Source organism: Strix aluco, chromosome 7, assembly GCF_031877795.1.
Source record: "Strix aluco isolate bStrAlu1 chromosome 7, bStrAlu1.hap1, whole genome shotgun sequence".
NCBI lineage: Eukaryota > Metazoa > Chordata > Aves > Strigiformes > Strigidae > Strix > Strix aluco.
In genome coordinates, this window is record NC_133937.1 from 12,916,541 (window position 1) to 12,936,718 (window position 20,178).

General features: G+C 37.9%; 1 protein-coding gene across 2 annotated transcripts in view; it reads right to left on the reverse strand.

The window, feature by feature from the left end:
- Positions 1-7,323: 7,323 nt before the first annotated feature.
- SH2D4B (SH2 domain containing 4B) overlaps positions 7,324-20,178 on the reverse strand; it is a 100,202-nt gene continuing 87,347 nt past the window's right edge. For both annotated transcript variants that reach the window (XM_074830491.1, XM_074830492.1), the window contains exon 7: positions 7,324-7,655. In XM_074830491.1, the coding sequence (XP_074686592.1) occupies positions 7,417-7,655 (239 nt within the window). In that variant the 3' untranslated portion in view covers positions 7,324-7,416. The remainder of the gene's footprint in view (positions 7,656-20,178) is intronic.

A 20,178-nucleotide genomic window follows, 5' to 3' on the forward strand; every position in this document is an offset into this window, starting at 1 on the left:
ACTGCAGCACTAAAAAGATTTTTGTATACAGTGATGAACAACTTCAGACAGCACTAAGTATAGAGGCAGACAGCATGAAGCAGATGCAGCATTCAAGGCTGCAGTATGGACCAGCCCAACTCTTACAGACTAAGAGTGTAAAATCTAGCTCCAAGGTAGATTTAGCTTAAAGCTGAAATCTTGGAGACTTGCAGAGTGAAAGGGACGTAGCAGGGTCCAGTCTTCCTCCCAAAGTAGCAAAAATCCAAAATGCGTTCAAAACAATAGGATAAGAACATTTGCACCTTTCTTATTTTCTTAATTTTCCATATTTACTTCTTTGTTGCTTTCCCTTAAACTCTTTCTACTAACTGGTTACCTTTTCATAGTCCATTTATTTTCTGGAAGGCAACAAGAAGCATTTGTAGCTTTGAAAACATCTCCATGCTTGTATTTCTCCCATAGCCCTCAAGTATACTGGCAGCAGCTGCACATCTCTACCATGGAAAGCTTCTGTTCTTCTTAATTTCTGCTTGCTATGATCTCCTTTTGTTTCCTTCAAAATTTGTCTTCAGTTAAGTTGCAGTTGCACTGTGTTTTATTACTGCTGCTTCTGGTTATGTATTGTTGAGTTTTTCTTTCCTGGTAACTCTATGAATTGGCTGGCTATTTTTCATTATTTCTGTGGGGCTACTGGAAAAAAAAAAAAGCAATTCCTTTACATGAGAATTTTGACATTTATTAGCATAATAAAGCTCTCAGATGAAATTGCAGTTTTCCAAGTAATTTCATTTGCAGGAGAACTTACAATGGATTTATTTTAAAGCCAGGTAAAACCTAGAATGAGAAGTGGATGGAATTCATACAGAGAATTTTAGAAAATTAAACGTAGGAAATGTAGTCCAAAGTGAAAATGATGATGCTGTTGTGATGTCAATTACATCACAAGAGGACACATAAGCTGAAGAACTAATATTTGCAAGCCTTCTTATCAGCTAAACAAAATGCAAGCAGTTGCTGGGAAGTGCGTCACTAGAAATAAATATCTGTATTACTGTATACTGTCTCTGAATGAGAATTTCTTATGGATCAAGTTCTTCAATGTTCTATCTATAAACATTCCCAAAATTGCATACCATGGGTTGAGTAATCTTCCAAAAACTTTGGAACCTGCATGTCTTTTCTAGCATGCCTAGCACCTTTTCCAAAGAGAAGGCAGCATTTTATGCCTTTTTTTTTTTTTTTTTTCAGTTCATAAAGGCAAAATACCAGTCTGCAAAGATGCCTAGGTATCTAAATACACCTTAATTACTTGGTACCACCTTTAGACCCTCAGACCTATGTAGCCAGCTGCTGCTCTCTGGCCTCAGAGGTAAGTCTGTGGATACCTACATTTTTTAACTTTGAAAGGTCCCTTTCCATTCTCCTTTAAAGTAGGGGTCCAGTTGTTCTGTGATGGAACATGTGCAGCTGTGAATAACCTGAGGCTGAGGTGGTTCTTGAGATGCCTATATAGAAGGAGCAAGTGCAGAGCTAGTTTCTCAGAGGAAGCAGCTGGTAGATACTGAGGTCTTTGGCAGAGGTAGATTGCACTTAGTGAACATCCTGTTGGAAAAAAGCAACTTACTCTGTGATTATTTTACAGAGTCCATATTTGAAGCACAGTGAATTACTCTGTGCTGAGCTCCACATTCTGGCAGCTGAATTCAATGTCTGTATATACCTGTACCAGGTGTATTCTGATCCCAGATCACACATACCAGGCTTCTCATTTAATGGAGACTATAGATCCTACTAGAGGCCTGCTTAGGTGTTACTGTGTTCAGAATTGCAGAGCTGTGTTCCATTTCAAGAATCCAGCCCCTGGTGACCTGCAAAGGACCACACTTTAACAAAATTCCAAGACCACTTGGGTATCTTGACCCTTTATCTAGCTGTCAAGTGACTTTTTTTCTCAAGATACCAGACACATAGCTAAAAAATGTCCTACCTCTGTAAATTTACTTGCTGCGAAAAGCCCAGCTGCTGTCTTACTTGAGCACTGTGCACTACCAGCAGCTGCTCCTGATTTGCTTTGTTATGAGGTGCTAACAGTAACTATTTAAAACCTTCTGAGCCAGTGTCCCAAGTAATCAATGCAGAAACTGTCCAGCTAAGTCTTTGTGGAAACTTCATTAGAATTTTCTTTTCATGGGTCACAAACGTTCATGGATTAAATCACACAAAAAGCAATGTTAACTAAAGAAAATTTTCCTGAACAACAATGAAGGTTGTGTGCAAAAATCTGTACTGTAACATGGGCTAACGATAGAATTATTTATGAAAAAAAAAATTGCTGTTATTACCACAGCCCTTTATTATTACTGTAGCACCTTAAACATATAGTGTGCTTTATAAACTTGGACAAGACAAGTTTCTTTTTCTAGATGAGCTTGCCATCTAGGTCAGACAAAGTATAGAAGGTAACAGTAATTCAAGAGAAATGACTATTTGAGAAGAGATGGATTCACATGGTGTTTGGGAGGGAAGTCTACGCTGGGATTTGGATGAGAACCACATAGTAATTCAGAGACTGCCCAAAGCAGTAGCAGTAGAACTCATTGTGCCTTTCCTATGTGTTCAGAGATTCCCGGGAAAAAATTAGCCATGGAGGTACAGTACCACATACGGATTGGTCCACTTTACATGTCAAAATACACATCACATATGAAAAAGTACTGAGAAACTGTCTATCAAAGACATGACTATGAGACTAACCGAAAGGTACACAAGTACCTCCTTCACTTCACGCAACAAATCAGTTGCATACAAAACTGTCACAGCCCTGTTTGAAATATCGCCCTGCAAAATGAATGTTTGGAGCTGGAAAGAACAATTCTATACCCAGCAGTTTCTATCTGGCCATTCATGGAAATAAAGCAAGAAGCACAGAAAGGTAATAGTAACAGTTCTTCAACTCTTGCACTCCCATTTCCTGAATTGGTTGCCTCAGTAGAATCCAACTTACCAGTGAAACAACACAGGACTACATCTATACTGTGTGACAGCCCAAGGTGCAAGGACTGCTAAGACACAAACTTCAGGAGGGCAAATTAACTACTGTGATGAGATTTTTTTTTCAGTCCAAACACTAAGCAACTGCTCCGCAGATCTAGGCTACAGGTCTATTTTCATCGGGTTTAGTATGTATAATAAATGGATTGAGAATACATTGTGTGCATCTTTTTTAAAACATGACATAGGATGATGATAATGTAATTAGTTGTACCTTTTCAATGGATAAATATACCACCCCCACCTTCACTCATAGCTCAACTAAGGAAACTTGGTCCTGTAGCAATGTAAAGCTAGGAATCTTCAGCATGTATCTGGCACATCAGAAAGCAGAAAATATGACAAGGTCAGTGAGAGGAGTTGTTGCTGCAAATCAAACTGCTTTCATTAGAATAACTAGTTTAGAATAAACTGACCAGTGCAGGAGTAAAATTCTTTCCAAGGCTGTTGGACTGCATGAAATTGTAAATTCAATGTGAGCGACCTTATTCTGTCTCTGCTGTGGTGAACTTTGTAGGCCTGAATTCAAAAGCACAATGGCAAGTTTCCAGCTACACCTAACCATTTAAGCAATCACAAACTGCAAAAGGATGTTTTAAGGCTGCTTCTCTTGTTATCAAAAGTGCACCACTGAGTAATGAGATTGTCAACAGAAACTGACAAACCTTGCTTTGGAAAAAAAGAATCTGTTCACCAATATTGGTACTTCATACAATACTCTACGAATAGTTTCCCATCCATACTTCTTGCTGCATTTTGCATTTTCAATCTCAGACATTAAGAAAATTAAGATAGGAACTTAGCATTCAGTGTAATTGGCCACAACCCCTTGAAAAATTTCTGGGAATAGTCCTCATTTGTAATTTGCCAGTAATTTCTCACCTTTAAAATGTTAGCATTATGAATAATGATTATAATTCAGATGCAAAACAGAAATATTTTGGGCCTCCTAATGAGGATATATTTTGGCCACAAGACCAGTGGCTTTGGAAGTTTGTTAACTACTTTTCAGTGTTTACTTTTGTAGCTATCTATTACTACAGCTATTCACAATGCATTCCTGTTAGTCCTGGATCAGTTATTCAAATAAAGGACTGTAGTCTGGTGGATTCTTCTGCTGTCCACATGGCTCCAGCAGTAGCTCCCCACCTGAGGATGTGATGATTTCTTCCTAGAAAGATAAAACCAATTAAAATATCGAAGGTATAAGCCTTTCCCTGTCTTCTAAGAAAAGCAACTAATAGCAATAAAGACCATCACTCCACTGCAATTGGTACCAATTACGAATAAATGCTTGATAAAATGAGTACAGACCCGCAGAGGGATCCTGTCAGCTTTTCATTCTTCATGCTTTGTTTATCTCTTACTTACGCTACAAATCCCTATAAAGGATGTTCTCAAGGGTTAATTTAGCAGACATATGCCAGTCCTACTATGCCACTTCCATAGTCATTGGGTTGAAAGAAGCTTCCCCAGGCAGACCAAGCAAGAGCTCAATGTTGAGTGCCCATACACAACAGTAACAGCTTTCTGACTGATACAGAGAAGTCAAAGATATTAACCTTGCTAGGGTAAAGACAGTCTTTACAAAATAGCACCTAGTCTCACTAATTAAATACCCACATGCCAAGTCTGTCATTCCAGTAATTGTTTACCAAGATGAATACAAAAAAAACTTACTGGAAAAGTAGAGGACTTGGTCTTTGCACTTATTCCGAGAGTAATGATAATTTATTTTTATTTTTGTAGAAGTTTAAGATTTATAGATGCACCAAAATCAGACAGAATCCAGAATTATATTGACTAAAATAGCAATCCTTCATCTGAAAATTTAGATCCAAGTTATGGATCTATATATGGGCCTAGCATTTTCAAAACTTAGCCAGTTTTTAGTGAAATTTAATGGAAATTTGGTGTCTGATTTCCTCAGAACGCATGCAGGCTCCCAGTTGTGGTTCCTTCCCAATCACTACATCAGACTGAGAATAAATTCAGAAAGTTACTACTCAAATTAAATTTGAGAAGGTTATGAGTAAGTAAATACAAAGATTTAGCAATGATCTTGGATATGTTATTGCTGCTTTCCACACAGTATTTAAATGCAAATAGTAATAAGAGAAGATGCACACTCACACCCTCTTCTGCAAGAAGATTGTTCTTACAGCTAATGGTTACCATCCCCTTGTATCTGTCAGCTGAGCTGCTTGAGTGACCTCTTCTTAATTTTTTTAGATCAAAATAAAGCAGTTTTAGATGAATAAGTATAACCAACTAACAAAGTAGTTATGCCAGTTATGCCAGCCCTGCTCATTTTGACTGAAAGTGAAAAGGACCCTCAAAGAGAAGTGGAGGTGGAGAAGTATACTCTTGCCAAAAATAGTCCTGAGGAAGCAGCAATTTTTCCAAACAATATAGCAATAGCTGCAAGAGAAAGCATGCCCACTGTGCAACCATTTACATGAAGATTGCGTAGCTGGTTACCAGAAGGCTTTGGGACACTTGACAGTGTAGTTCACCAGAAAGGGCAGGCAGAAAAGCTTCAAAGAAAACCATGTGAGAGACAGGATAAGATGCCTCCTGAAATGATTGCCAAAGAGACCAGTGTTTGGACCAGCTATTAAACTAGACCGTTAAAAGATAATTGCATGATGACATTAAAGGTGAACCAGTTTTTCTGATAGGCTTACTACAGGGGAAACTATTAACTATTATCAGGGGACACCTAGGAGAACTTTTTTTTTTTCCTCCTAAATGTCAGGAGCTAAAAGCCATTCTGCTTCTGACAAGTGCCCTACTGCTGTCTGTAAATAGATGTGTTTCTAGTACAGTGATTGTCTAGGATGAGCTGTGACGAAAATACAGGAACATAGCTGGAGCAGAGAGTTGTCACCATCCCCCCTCTCCAGAAGCACAGGGGATACTTCTTCAGACAGAGCTCCTACATCCAATGCCTGATAATCTGCACTTGAGGTGTTGTATGTGTGCTCTTCTTTCCCTGACAAGGCCCTGGTTAGACTCTTTCCAGTTGTACTGGGTCTGGCTGGGATGGAATTAACTTTCTTCACAGCAGTCTGTATGGTGGTGTTTTGAGTTTGTGGCTAAACCAGTGTTGATAACACACTACTGTTTTGGCTATAGCTGATCAGTGCTTGCACAGCATCCAGGCTTTCTCTTTTTTCCACTCAGGCCCTGCTGGCAGTGAGTAGGCTGGGAATAAGCAAGAAGACAGGAGGGGACACAGCCCAGTTGGTTGACCCAGACTGGCCAAAAGGATATTACATACCATATAATGTCATGCTCAGCAACAGAAACTGGGACAGGGGAAGAAGGGTGCGTTGGGGGGGTTGGCTTCCAAAGTGGCCATTGAGAGAGAATTTCATCAAATTAGGGGAGGAGGCATTTTTTGATCAAATGTAACACCTATTATCCTCCCATGTGGAATACAATTTGTGGAAGTATAATGTCATAGTGATCTGTGAGGGGACATGAAGGCAACACTGAAGAGATGTTGCAAACTTGCTGAAATAAAGATTTAAAAGAGAAGGGAAATTAGAAGAAAAATAATCTCTGCTTAGAGTCTGTGAGACTGAATACTGAAAAAATAAAAGAAAGGGGGAGCAGAAAATTAACAGAACTAGTTTGAGACAAGAGCGAGAAAAGGATAAAAAAGGAAAATGAACTAGAAAAGAGAGAATGAAGAGAAATTGTAAAGGTGGCTAAAATAAAAGCAGGATTAAAACTGATGAAGATGGGGAGAGTCACAAGATGATGAAAACGACCTACATTACCAGAAACAGTGCTACTGTTTAGTCTCAGTCTGGCAAAAAGAAACACAAGTTAGAGGCAAAGTAATTCAAAGTCAAAGACGAGTAGTAAATCACTCTTGTAAGATTGTTTTGGATAATAAAGAATGATCCTTAGCACATCCCTAAAAGAGACCTCCTCCATGTTCTGTTCTTTATTGCAGGGCCCCACTCCTTTGCTTTTGCACGTGACAGCCCTCACATCAAAGGTTGAAAAATGCTTAAATTTCATTGAAAGACCTTTCTACGGTATTTCCAATCCAATTTTGCACAGCAAAGAGGCTCAAAAAGTGTTAGCTCTGTCAGCCCTTATTAGTCCATTTTTAGCCCAGGAGAGCATCCATTGCATAAGAATCTGCTTCGAAGGGGACAACAATACATGCTGAAGCATTTGAAAAAGGGCAAAATCCTTCTGATTCACTGCAACAAAAGACACAAACTGTAAATGTTACAGCTAGGCTTACTGTAGAATATATATGTATACTCTTTTCCCCACTAGTTACCTACTACTTTCCAGTGTGGTTTCAAATTACATGGTTCCTCTTTAAATTATTAATCCATTCCACTCAGCTATTGATCTCTACCTAGCAAGTGTTACCTTGTGAAAATCAATAAGATCTGTCAGTGTTGCATGTCGGTTTGGATCTACCCCCAAGAAGCTGTAGAAATCCCCAGAAGCATCAACCAGGAAGTGTTTGAACCCACTTTGCTGGCGATAAGACAACGCATAGCCCCAGATTTTCTCACTGACTCGCACCAGGAATGTTCCCTCAGATTTATTCATCAACAACTCTTCTGCCTCCTGGCGGCTGATAATACCTGGCAAGAAAAAAAAAAAAAAAACTATGGTTATGCAGATAACAGGTCTGTCAGAGTAAATCAAATGCAACAAATACAGAGCAGAAGTGAAATTCAAATGACATAACTTCTCAAGACTGAAATGTTTATAGGAGGAGTTAGAGCTATAGAGACAATGTTTATGCTATTTTCTTCTGAAGGATAGCTGTAAGCGTTTTGATGGAGTCTGATGGGATATGCTTTTTAATTATCTGATTGAGAATTGCTTTTTCGCATCCCTACTGCTTTTTCAAAGGAAGTGTATAAACACAACTGGCCTATCAGACCGGCAAATTCTGTTACAAGTGATCATTTAGCAGACTAGCATGGTTTGGCATTGCAATTTGAATTGGCAATACACTGCTGATATTTGCAATTGTACTGCAGTACTTCTGACTGTGTTGCCTTACAGCTGTTTTATAGGTTCTAAAGAAGGAACATAAAGCAAGTGCCGGGAGAAGAAGCATTTGCCTGCTTTCATACATCTGTACATACACACATCTATAGATGCATATAGATAAATTGGAGCACAAAGAAATCAAATCCTGCAACTAACAGAGCTGCTAACAGAGATGGGTATGTTAGATTACAGTGGTGCTGCAACCTCCCCCCTCCTGGGCTGCTCAGTGTGTGGTGCAATTCCCCTCCTCCTGGTCCACATACCAACCCAAGATGGATTGCAAAAGACAACGGACCGTAGCGTTAAGGCACCCCCTTAATGTACCTGGCTCCTGCTTTCTCCTATTGCTTGGGAATGACAACAGTCAATCACCTGCTGACAGCCTAGTACATCTGTACCTGGGCTGTGGCCCAAAGACGGTGATACCAGAACTTCAAATTCCAGCAAGTTCTGGGCCTGTGCAACTAGTAGAAAGTACCAGAGTATTTCCTCATCCGAGTTGAGCTGAAATGGAAAATTACCTGATGAAAGTCAATTATCTCAGACCCTATGAATAGTGATTCTAAGTGAGACCCTTTGAGCTCTCCTGGATCGCAGCGGGCTGTGACCAGCATCTCCCCTGAGTTGGGACATCTCTCAGGCTCAGAATTCCTGCCCACAAAGCTAACAGAAGGCCAGGGTGAAGTCAGAATTATTCTTGACTCTCAATTATTGTCCATTGAGAAATACTGATGCATTTTGAGTATTTGCTCCAAATTTGAGAAGAGGGAAATTTTAACTATAGGCTAGCCTCTTCCATTCACCTCTTTACCTATCTATGTGTTTAACTACACACATTTACCTTTATGAATGTGAACGTTTATGTAGTTCACTGGATATCCAAATATTTCTGTACTGTTTGTATGTCTTGTGTTTTGCACATATACTTTGATTCAGAATACCTTGTAGTAAGTTAGTGTGAATCTTGTCGTTCTTGAATCGGTAATCAAGTCACTATTTTAATCATAACATATTTTACAAAATCACTTTGTTAATCATTAAATCAATCAACCATTAAGGGCTGCTCACACCATTAATAAATCTTAAATTGCTATTAAATCATAACCATGTGAGATACCTTCATCCGCAACAATTACTCATTCACAGGCTTGCATTTCTAGGGAACATTGTCACAGAGGAAAACAAGAAACAAAGATCATAGCCTTTTCCTCTGGGACCTTTCAGGCTTAATATCAGAGTAACAGTCTCCTCTAGTTAAAAACCACAGCCATGAGCTAAACAGAGCACCAGCAAACAAAAGACTGAATATTGTAATCGTTGACCAGAAGTGAGCTCATCTTTACAATTCATAATGAACAATAATGAGTTATGCAACCTTGCTCCAGGACAAGAGAAGACAAAATTAGTTGGGGCTTCCTGCCATATATAGTTATCATCCTGTGATTATTTTCTCTATGAGCCAGTTTACCTCCCTGGACAAACCCCAGACAAATTCCATCAGGGAACAAACTCTCTCCCCATACCCTGGTCACCAAGCAGTTGTTTTATAGGTGAATTCATTCCTTTGCTGCATGAAAAATTTATTTGTCAGGGCAAAAGAAGGGTCACAAATTCAGATTTTCAGAGTGATCAAAGGAAAAAGTTTAACAGCGGTAGAGCTTTCAAGAACTTTCTCATTTTATTCTTCCATGTTGGAAAAATCCTCATCTCTCTTTTTCTTCCTGATCCTAGGACACAACACTGAAGTTGCTGGTACTTCTGCTTGCAAACAGGGTATAACAGATCAACCCTATTCTGATCACACCCTACATAAAAGGTGTGATCAGAATTGTAACCAGCACTGAAACAGGTCTTACCATCCACCTGGAGAGCCTGGTTCCAATTTGTCTGGTAGGCCTAAAGGACAGTAAGTTCATGTCTCATAATTATCTGTAAAATACCAGATGCTCACTTTCATCAGGAACAGATGTTGAATTAGGCCATCCTGAATGTGAACATGGCACAAATGTCAATAAATAATATGTGTAACATGTTCAAAGTTACTCTCTGTGAAGCTAAACTTTCTCAAAACAATACATGTAATATTTAATGGAACTGCTTGCCATCGCAGAATCCTACACATGTCCTAGTGAGGGTTCCGTGGAGTCCAAGTACTGAAAAGTCACATTGTTTTTGTGTAATAATAACCATATCCCAGGGATTACCGATTCGTACAAGGATGGGCCAATCTGAAAGACCAAAGTTCGGGATGCTCTAATTAAACCCACAAGGAAAATTATTCCTCTGGGAGACATAGGAAGGGACTGAGAAGATCTGGGTGCTAAAAGCAAGCACTGTGCGATGTTAGGAAAAATAGAAAAGCATCTCCTTCTTTCAGTTTTTGACTGCTTTGAGACAATTAATTTCTTTTATGGTTCTACTTGGTGCAATGATGAACACAACAACAGCTCAATCTCAGTGAAGCTCCAAGGTCCTCAGTACTAAGAAAAAACACACATATATATTCTGCTGAATGACATACTGTTCTCATTTCTGGAAGATATTACATCATCTTTGCACCAGACATGCAAAACAGGCAGTAAACACACAAACATATGCATTTGTTTAGAAACAGCATGCAACTGCTCAGCCAACAGTGTAAATTGCTGCACTTTGCAAAACTAAAAACAGTTTTATTGGAAGTATTCCAAGATGAATTGTTAAAAATTCTTGAACTCTGTTCAAATTAAAAGATAGTACTAATATGAATCAATATGATACAGCATATTAAGTGAAGCTGTATCACTAGATCCCAATAGCAGGAGCCACATGCCAAGATTTACACAAAAACTGATTCTGGAATCACACTATTTGTTAATCTAGTCTTCTCTCAAATTACCCTAATTTAAATATACAGTGATTATGATGCCTACTTCCTTGACAAGTCTCTGCTAGAAATACATGTAGATAGACACACTAACAAGCTCAGAGCATTCAGTGATACAGAAAAGTATAAACAGTTCCATCATCAGCAAATACTACATTAACTCCAATAATCAATATTTATACTGTAATTCTAGATTGAAACCATGCTTATAACTTTTGGGACAGGAACTCGGTGCTGTTACAACTACCCCTTCTCTAAGCAGTGTCAGAACTGTTATGCAGCCCTGCTAGAGAATGAGGTGGCCTAGAGAATTTAGCACCTATAGAAATACAGGTTTGTAAAAAAAGAGGGTTTGTATTATATGGTGAATATTATTCTTTGGATAGTTCTAGGGTTTGAATGACCATCACTATCAGGCATATAATATGAAATTCATTTAGCATCGATTAGTTTAATGCTAAACAATCTGTTCACCTGCTTTCTACTCCCACCAGTAAAGCTAAAACACTGCAGGCTTCCACGTGATATCTTCTTTGCCAAACCTTATTTTTGTTCTGGGCACTTTATATCATTGAATAGGTGAGAAATGCTACATTGCTCACAGCCAAGTTCTTTTTTTGTTTTCATTCTCGTTTCTGCTAAAAATGGTGTAATAAATTATCAGCCAGCTGCTTTCTTACCTTTTCCTCTCCTGATTCTGTTAACAGCTCATGAGAAACCATCTCTCCCCACCAACTCCTCCCTCTCTCTGCCTCCCAGTTATTTTATTTTTCTCTGGTTCAATTCTTCAGTGGGTGGTGATTGCAGCAATGAAAGTCTCCCTCCACCCTTTAAAAAACGTTATACTGTTCTCAAGACAACTACTGAGTTGTGAGCACTGCTCACTCCTGAGATGGCTGTAGAGAAATAAACATCTGTGAAACTCCTACATGAACATTTAAAACTGTTTGAAGTCAAGAAACTTCAGTTTCCCAAAGGTCTGGTAAGAGGTTCAGAATCACTGATGCTCTTACTTGTGCTAGTTAGGATATTAATTGGAATTATTATCTGGAAAATAAACCACTGATGCTTTGAAAGTGATTTTTTTCCCCTCTCTAACTCTTGATAATCTCTTTAAAAAAAAGGAGAAAAAAGAAAAAAAGCAACATTTTCACTTGCTGTAAAGCAACACAGTGTCAAAACCAGTAACCCTTTCACGTATGCACAACTTTGCAAATCAGTCATTTAAATAAATACCTCACAATTAATCAATCTATCATCAATATCATAATTTTAACTCGTCATGTGGCCAAATACACAATAGCATATTTGGACAGCAGTTAGCTACTCCACTGAAACTCACTTATCTTTTACCTGTCATACCAAACAATTTCTCTCAGAGTATACAAACTGCTGTTGTCTATAACAAAGTATAAAAGAGCAGTAGGGTTTTGACTGGGAGAGGATCAAAGGTGTAACTCACTCCTCTTGAAAGCATGGAAACCCTATCAGCTGGCTTGAGTTTTAGCCCCCTGCCCCCCAGATTCACTGCATGCATCTATCACTTTACATGCATCTACCTATCCACTTTAAACATTCTAGTTTTGCAATACTTATACATATTAACATTTTGGATTCTTAGCAAGAGAAAAACATTTTGGAAGACCATTATTTCAAATCATAGGACATTCATCATCAACTGACATGTTCCTAATTAACAGCTTCATTTTTAAATACAGTGCCTGTAATGAAAATTTGTAGATGATAGGCAAGTCTTAACATTTTTGTTGTAATTATGTTCTTTTTACTGCCACCAATTTTCCAAAAGGAAAAAGAACATCCTAACATTTAGAGTATATTAAGCTCACGTGGGAACTGGAGGGCCCATTGTGAATTTAGTGGGCACAGCTAAGAAATCTTGATGCTGCTTCCAAGTTTACAGCAGCTCAATTGCAGAAAATACTATTTTGAAATATTATGCAATGACACTTCAGCTTCCCACTCTTCTCTCAGCATTATCCTACAGACATCCTTGAGTGAAACTCAGGAGATGAAATACATAAATATTTGCTAAGAGAATGCCACAACAAGCATGAATACAAACTAGAAAAGCTGATAAACTTTGCAAACAAAGCAAGACTAGAACAAAGCAAGATCTAAAACTATTTTTTTTGATCATACAGATAAAGTTACGTCATGTCCATTCTTGTAATCTTACAGTGGTCTAAGGTACCACATGTAATAACAATGTCAATATATAAAGATAATTTGGCCTTTAATGATCAATATATTTTTAATATGCATATGTGCATTTATATATGCCAAGAAGTTAACTGAGATTAGAGCGACAGTAGGTACAAACACAGCCCAGAAGTGTTCATTTACCCTTTTGCAGTAGAAGCTATTTGCTTAGCTGATGTTTTCTCTTTTCATATTTTTTTCATTAGCTTGATCTCAAACACTCTAGTGCATGAGGTTTTACTCACAGAGCAAAAGCGTCACAAATTCTGGCATGAATAAATATTAATGAGAGCATTCATGCCAAAAGTGCTTTCATGACCATTATAAAAAGCCTTCTATTTGATGTAAAATTGATTTGTTGAACAATTATGAATATTCACAGGTAATCAATGAAGAGGAAAGAGACTCATCCTGTTTATACAACTTAAGACATCTAATGAGGGAAGTGTGTGATTTAGGTCACCAATCAAAATTAGGAGCAGGATCCAAAACACAGAGAAGCCAATACCAGTATCACTTTTGTTTTCAATGGGATTAGATCAAAGCCCATGTGAATACAAATATTCCTGGCAATCATTACATGAATAATTCACATGCTAAAGGTCATACAGACATATTACATTTAGAGCAAGGGTAAACAATAAATAAATGAGTAAACACAAGGAATCATGAGGAATTAGCAGATAACTCCTGAATAAGGACTGTATTTGTCCAATTACACAGACAGAACTAAACAGTAATTTGAAAGATAGTGATAAAATGGCACCAGGGAGGATCAGTTTGCTAAGCACCAGACAATCCCTTCCATTTATTGAAACTGAAAAACTGAGCTAGACAGACATACTACTATATCGTTTGGAACAAAATGCTTCCCAAAGTGAAACAAACAAGCAAGTTTTCCAACAACTTCCAAATAAATTTCCTCTCTCTGAGACTTAATTTGAGAGTCAAAAATTGGATTACACCTCACCTTGCAAAAAAGCTGAAACAAGTAACAAACTGCTATAAACCTGAAAATAAGTTTGTACAGAACAGATTTTAGGGTCTTGGGTATTTTTAATCAAAAGAGAAAAGTTCCAGTTTGAGGAGAGGAAAATACATCATAAATTTTTCTGCCTACATCATTATAATAATAAAAATCATGTAGTTGGAAGTAAAGACACAGCCTACTTGGGACTAAATTATGATTAAAGGCAATCAGTTTTGAAAGAAATAATCAGAAAAGTGAACATAAATTCAGAAGGGATTGATCCAACTACAGATAGTATGGTTTAGGAAGAACTGACGGCCTGTGTTAGCATGCCAGCATTAACATAAACCTCTGTCAGGAGGTGCAAGAAGAGCTTGTAAGAACACTAGTCATTTAACCTAATGGAGGGGGTCATAGATTTTAGAGCCCACGGCAAAGGAAGATATACGCGAGGAACAAACACAAGCTAAGATGAAAACAGGTGGTGGTGAACTAAGGTTTAGAATAAATCTGACCTTTTTTTAGATCCCATAATAAGGTGGGACAGTAAAGGCTTGAAACAAATGTTCGAATGCATGACACTAGCAACCAGCTCTGGTCTAGGAAAAGGTGAAAAATCCAGCTCCTTCAACCACTCAGCAAGATCAAAGGCATAAAAGCAGGGAAGATGAAGTGATTGCTTCCCTGCAGTGCAAGAACTAGAGCAGCTATAGTTTATGTTCACAAGGAAAAGCAGTCTCTACATCACTCAAAGCAATAGTTTCCTCAGGTTGACTTTCTCAGTTCTCTACCACAGGTTCAAGTCTATATGTGGACTCTTAAACTGACTGAACATGCTTACGCTTGTCCCTTGGGAAGGACACAATTAACCTACAAAACTATGATGTCTAGACTGCATATCTTATCTCTGAGACTACCGATGTCACATATAATTTAAAGAACACTGTTATCAGTTATGGTGGTTTATGGACTCATCTTCACCTGAAATAGCCAAAGGATAACGTACATATCTAGGGCATACCTTGTCATTTCTCCAGCATTTACAGCAGGAGTAGCATGCACAAATAAATACATGCACAAATATTTGCAGCAATAGGATCTTGGTGTGCCACTCTATTAAAAAGCTTTCATCCTCCTTCTCCTTCCTTTTATTCACAATTTTTTTTTGTTAGTGTAACAAAACAAATAGCGAAAAAAGAGATCAATAGTATTGTGTGAGAAAAGCTATGGCTGAGAGATAACAACAGCTCTGCCTCTGCTATTTCAGAATAGAAGCAATAAAGACTGAAAAGCAAAGCATGGGAGTAAATCAAAGACGGCTGGTAATAGAAATAAAGCTGTTGAAGCTATTCACCATCTGCTGTTAATGCAGGATAAACTCACATGGGGCTAGATCTTCAAAAGAGTTCTATTCCCATTTAGGCATCAAAATAAACGGCCAGGTTTTTTTAAAAAAAGAAACAAAAGAACCCAAAAACCCAAAACAGCACAACAACTGTTGTGTGTTTGCTGTTTTGTTTTTGGTTTTGTTTTTTTTTTTTAAAACCTGGCCACGAGTGTCATGGCAAGAGCCCGAGAGCCCAGGGAAGGTGAGTTTCTATGAAATGCTTTTCCTCCTTACAGCTGGTGAGAATGCAGATATTTCATGCTGTGCTGCATGTTGGTAACCTGATTTAAGTCCTAGTAAATAGCACAGTATCCATAAATGTTACTAAGTAAGGGGCTATAGACCTCTGTGCTGATAATAGAGAAAAGATATGCAATAGGTCACAAAAAGCAAAACCTAAAATATGAGTAAACAAACTAAACCCTTCCTGTCTGCATAGAACTGCAATAGGAGGCAAAGCTGGGATGTATTTAGAAATTAACAGGTAAAGTGCACATATGAAATACACTGGCCATGTCACAGGTTATCTGAGTACTCAGTGGTCAGTACAGGGCCTCCTCTCTGAGCTACATAGGCAAAGTGAAGTGACACTGGTTAGGGAGCCTCTGGAGAGACCTTTCTTTGTTCCATATTCACCACCTTTGCTTCTGCGCAAGCTCAGGAGCAATGCGTGCAGTAGCATACCTAAGATAGAGATAAATCTGTGTTGTTGAAAGGTGAGCAGAAGTCCATTACACATTTTTCACCACTCCTCTTCTTTGTAACCATCCCGGTACACTTAAGACATTGTGAAACAACACATCAGTGAATCTCAGCTACCTCTCGAGTGGGCCTTGCTCAGTATGGAAGCTATGCTCTGGGCTACGTACAGACACATATAGAAAACCAAGGCCCAGAGGAATAATGTTTTTGTGATGGCAAGAGCTCCCTTCAGACGAGGATGAGACATACTGGTAATGCACCATGCCCGAAATAAGCTCTCCTTGAAGACTTATGTGGTGCATAGGACTATCTTGAGCTTCTATACACAGGAGAAAGTCACCAAGGAAAAGTATCATATGTAAAAATATAGGCCTGTTTTATTGGTTTTTTCTTTATTTTTTTAATAATATGGATTCATTTCTCTGTTTTGTCAGGATAAAGCAGTTCTTAGAATAAAGAAAACTCAGACCTCAGAAGCTTTCTTAATTCCCTAAGGCTGAGATTCCTTAAAGCAGCTAAAAACCTCCTGAAATTCTGAAGGAAATGGGTGCCTTACTCCCCTGGGGATCTTTAAAAAATCCTATCTAAATGAGTAATGCAGTTATAATGGGTATTTTTCTTCAGGTTTACAGAAAATCAGATGTACTATATCCATTGTTGCCAGTACGGCTCACAGTTAATTCCCTATGCGCTCTGCAGAAAATATACCCCTTAATTGTCTCCTTTAAAGTTCATTCTATATCCAAGCTATCAAATACTGTAAAACCCCTTTATATTCACTGTCAAAATATTTATGCCATATTTGCTAACAAGCAGTGCAGCACATAAAAGATAGGCGTTTGCATTACTTGTCTGAATACACCACTGGTATAATAGAGTTATAAATTTTTCTGTTAATGTCTCCTCAAAGCATAGTGTTGGTTTCTTTCTTTCCTTCCTTTCAGATTAGCCTATAGAATGCATTAGCCAGGAGGAAAACAAAGATTTCAAACTCTCTTTTCTCTTTATACATTATTGTCACCTATCAGAGGAAAAAAGGTAGCACAAAAGACCTTTAACCTTCTATCTCATATATATATTTCTTGATTTTTTTCTATAGAGATGGGCTCTTCTGACCTGAAATCCCTGCATTAAACCTCTGCTATTACCCTTTAATTTTTGTGAGTCTTCTCTTCTCATCTGAACAGCTTCTGAAAAGCAGCTCATTTAGAAAAAGGGAACAGTTAACCATTCCATTTTCAGTTCTTTCTCATGTAGTTTACCATGTATGATCAGTAAATTGACAGAAATTTAGTGGCAACTATATTTAATTTTTTATTGTTTTCACTGACTAAAGTTGGAAGCATCTATGTTCTAGTAAACTCAATAGAAGATCAACAACATGGAGGTCCCAAGCACCTAAATAGGATGCCTTACATAAACAGTACAAATATTCGTGATAATGATTTTTCTTTGCTGATAGGATGAGTAGAAAATAAGAGAGTTTTTTAGAAAAAAAATCATCAGTAAATACTTCTGGGCCTATATAAGCATCCTAGATGCTCTCATAGATAGCTGATATTTCCTGCAAATAGCATGGAAAAGAAGCACGTTCATGAGGATGTCTGCAAACTCCAAAACAAACATGCTTTGAGAAAATATCAGTACACTAATCCAAACAGGGAACTTTGTTACAAATACTATTCCTGTAGGATGTGTTCACATCCTTACAATACAGATAGGATTGAATTTTTACTTCTATCATCTGTGAAAAAGATATTCAACTATACAGACTCTATCAATAAACTTTGGTGATAGATGCATGATGTGACACATGCAAAGTAGATATTAAGACCTGACTATCTTCTGAAACATCAAAATTTGCTTAAACAGTAAAGCACACAGAAATACCTCACTAGAGCATCGCGCCAGGGCTAGAAATAGTACAGTGATGTAATACAAAAAACACTGTAGAGCAAAGAAGCTGATTTAAGCTCTGATCCTGGTCCAGCAAAGTGAAACACATCTGTTCTGGTACAGTAGTCACTGATATTGTGTTTTGTGTGAAAAATGAAAAGCATGGCAGTTTTTTAGAAGGTTTGTGGCCAGTATGCACACCATCCTTTCTCCAGGCAGACAAAATATTTGCATTCTTTCAGTCTTGGTCTTGCAAGAAACAGAAGAAAAAGAAAGGGAAATTCTAGGTTGTGGGCATCATTTGCAAGCACTTCTTACCCACTTTGCTTGTTTACATTACTCACCTTGTTGCTTTTCACTTAAATCCTCAAATTTTGCTGAATTTGAAAACGAGGGAGAAAATCTTCTGGTATGCAAATGAGATCTAAATCAAGGAAAAAGATGAGAAAGCTGATCTGTGAGAGGAGAGGATGAGAGCGCAAAAGCCCTCCTGGGATGTATTTATGTTCTCATAACTCCAGCCATCGTAAGTCCTTGTTCCTCCTAAATACAGGAGGGCAGCATGGACATGAAAAAACATGGAAGACTGAGCTTTTACCAAACCAATTGCACAAAACAAAATAAAGTCCACAGTGAGATTTTTGTTTGCTTTAGATTTCTGTAAAAAGGCAAAGTAGAAGAACTAGTTAAGGGTGGTCTTCATAGCCCCTTCCTGGCTGTGTACAATCCATTCTGGGGCAACACTGCCAGATGACACTCCAGGGGGAACACAGGGACCAAAGACAAGAATAGTGCGTGGAATAGCTCTGCAACTATATAGCCTTGGCTGGGATGACATTCCTGCAGAGACATGGTTTCAAAGAGCCCATTACTGGCTGATGCAGAGTTGCTGAAGAAGAGTTGGGAGGTACAGTTCTGAACAAACAGAAACAGAAAAGTTTGTGAGGCTGGGGGGAATTGTTTCTTGAATCAAAGGTTCCTTTAAAAAAGAATTTAAAGAAATACTCACATAAAAGTAGAAATTATTTGCAATTCAGAATCATCAATCGCTGGACACTTTAAATGCTGAAGGCATTAGAATCAGAATTGAGTGCAAGTTCTCCAATTTGCCACGCAGGCTGCATTTGGAACTTAAAACTCCACACACCTGCTCACTTAGTGCGTGTAAATGTTACCATTTCCCACTTTCTGCAAGTCGAAGATGATGATGAAAAATTGCAAGTGTTAAAATTACTGTCAGTCTCAGAGAGAGCTTTTGAAAAAAACATGTCTCATCAGATTTTTATCAGTTTGCTGCTTTTCCCTTCACTCAAGTATATATGTACATTTAACCACCAAGATTTTCTTTGAAAACCAGTACCAGAAGAAATACTTGTACTTGCAAATCAACAGGTGTCTAATCTCAAGTAGAAAGACAAGTCAAGCACGAATCTTCTACCTAGAAGTATAAACTATGAAATCCTTTAAAAGAGCATACATATTTTACTAGCTCCAAAATAAGTATTACTGACTGGAGCGTGTGGAATACTTTACAAAACATGTAATTCCATAAGCACTATTTAAAAAATTAAAAGCTAAAAAGCTATACAATATATTTATTTTAGCACCAAGTTCTGCTTCTTTTAACTACACATTTTAATATATTGATGTGTCTTAAAGAGTAAGGTGCTTCTTTCTGTCCTCAAATAATTTTGACATAAGAAAAACACAGTATGCTAAAACCAATTATATATGGTTTCACTTACAGTCTTACAGTATTGATATGTAAATCATTTTTGATGCTTCCAAATTGTGAATACATGGATGCTTAGGCAAACAACCATTTATGTTTGCAAATGCAGACTGGATCATTTGTGTAACCAGCTCCTCTTCTAAAAACATGGTCACATTTAAGGATGTATAGAACAGAGCAATAATGCACATTCATTAAAAGAGCCCACTGTGGTTACCCCACCATTTGCATGCTCTACCATGAATATACCTCTTCTACAGGCAAACGGGATTTAATTCAGTGCCATGAAATTCTTCATGTCTAGGCTGTGACTATGACATTATACTGAATAA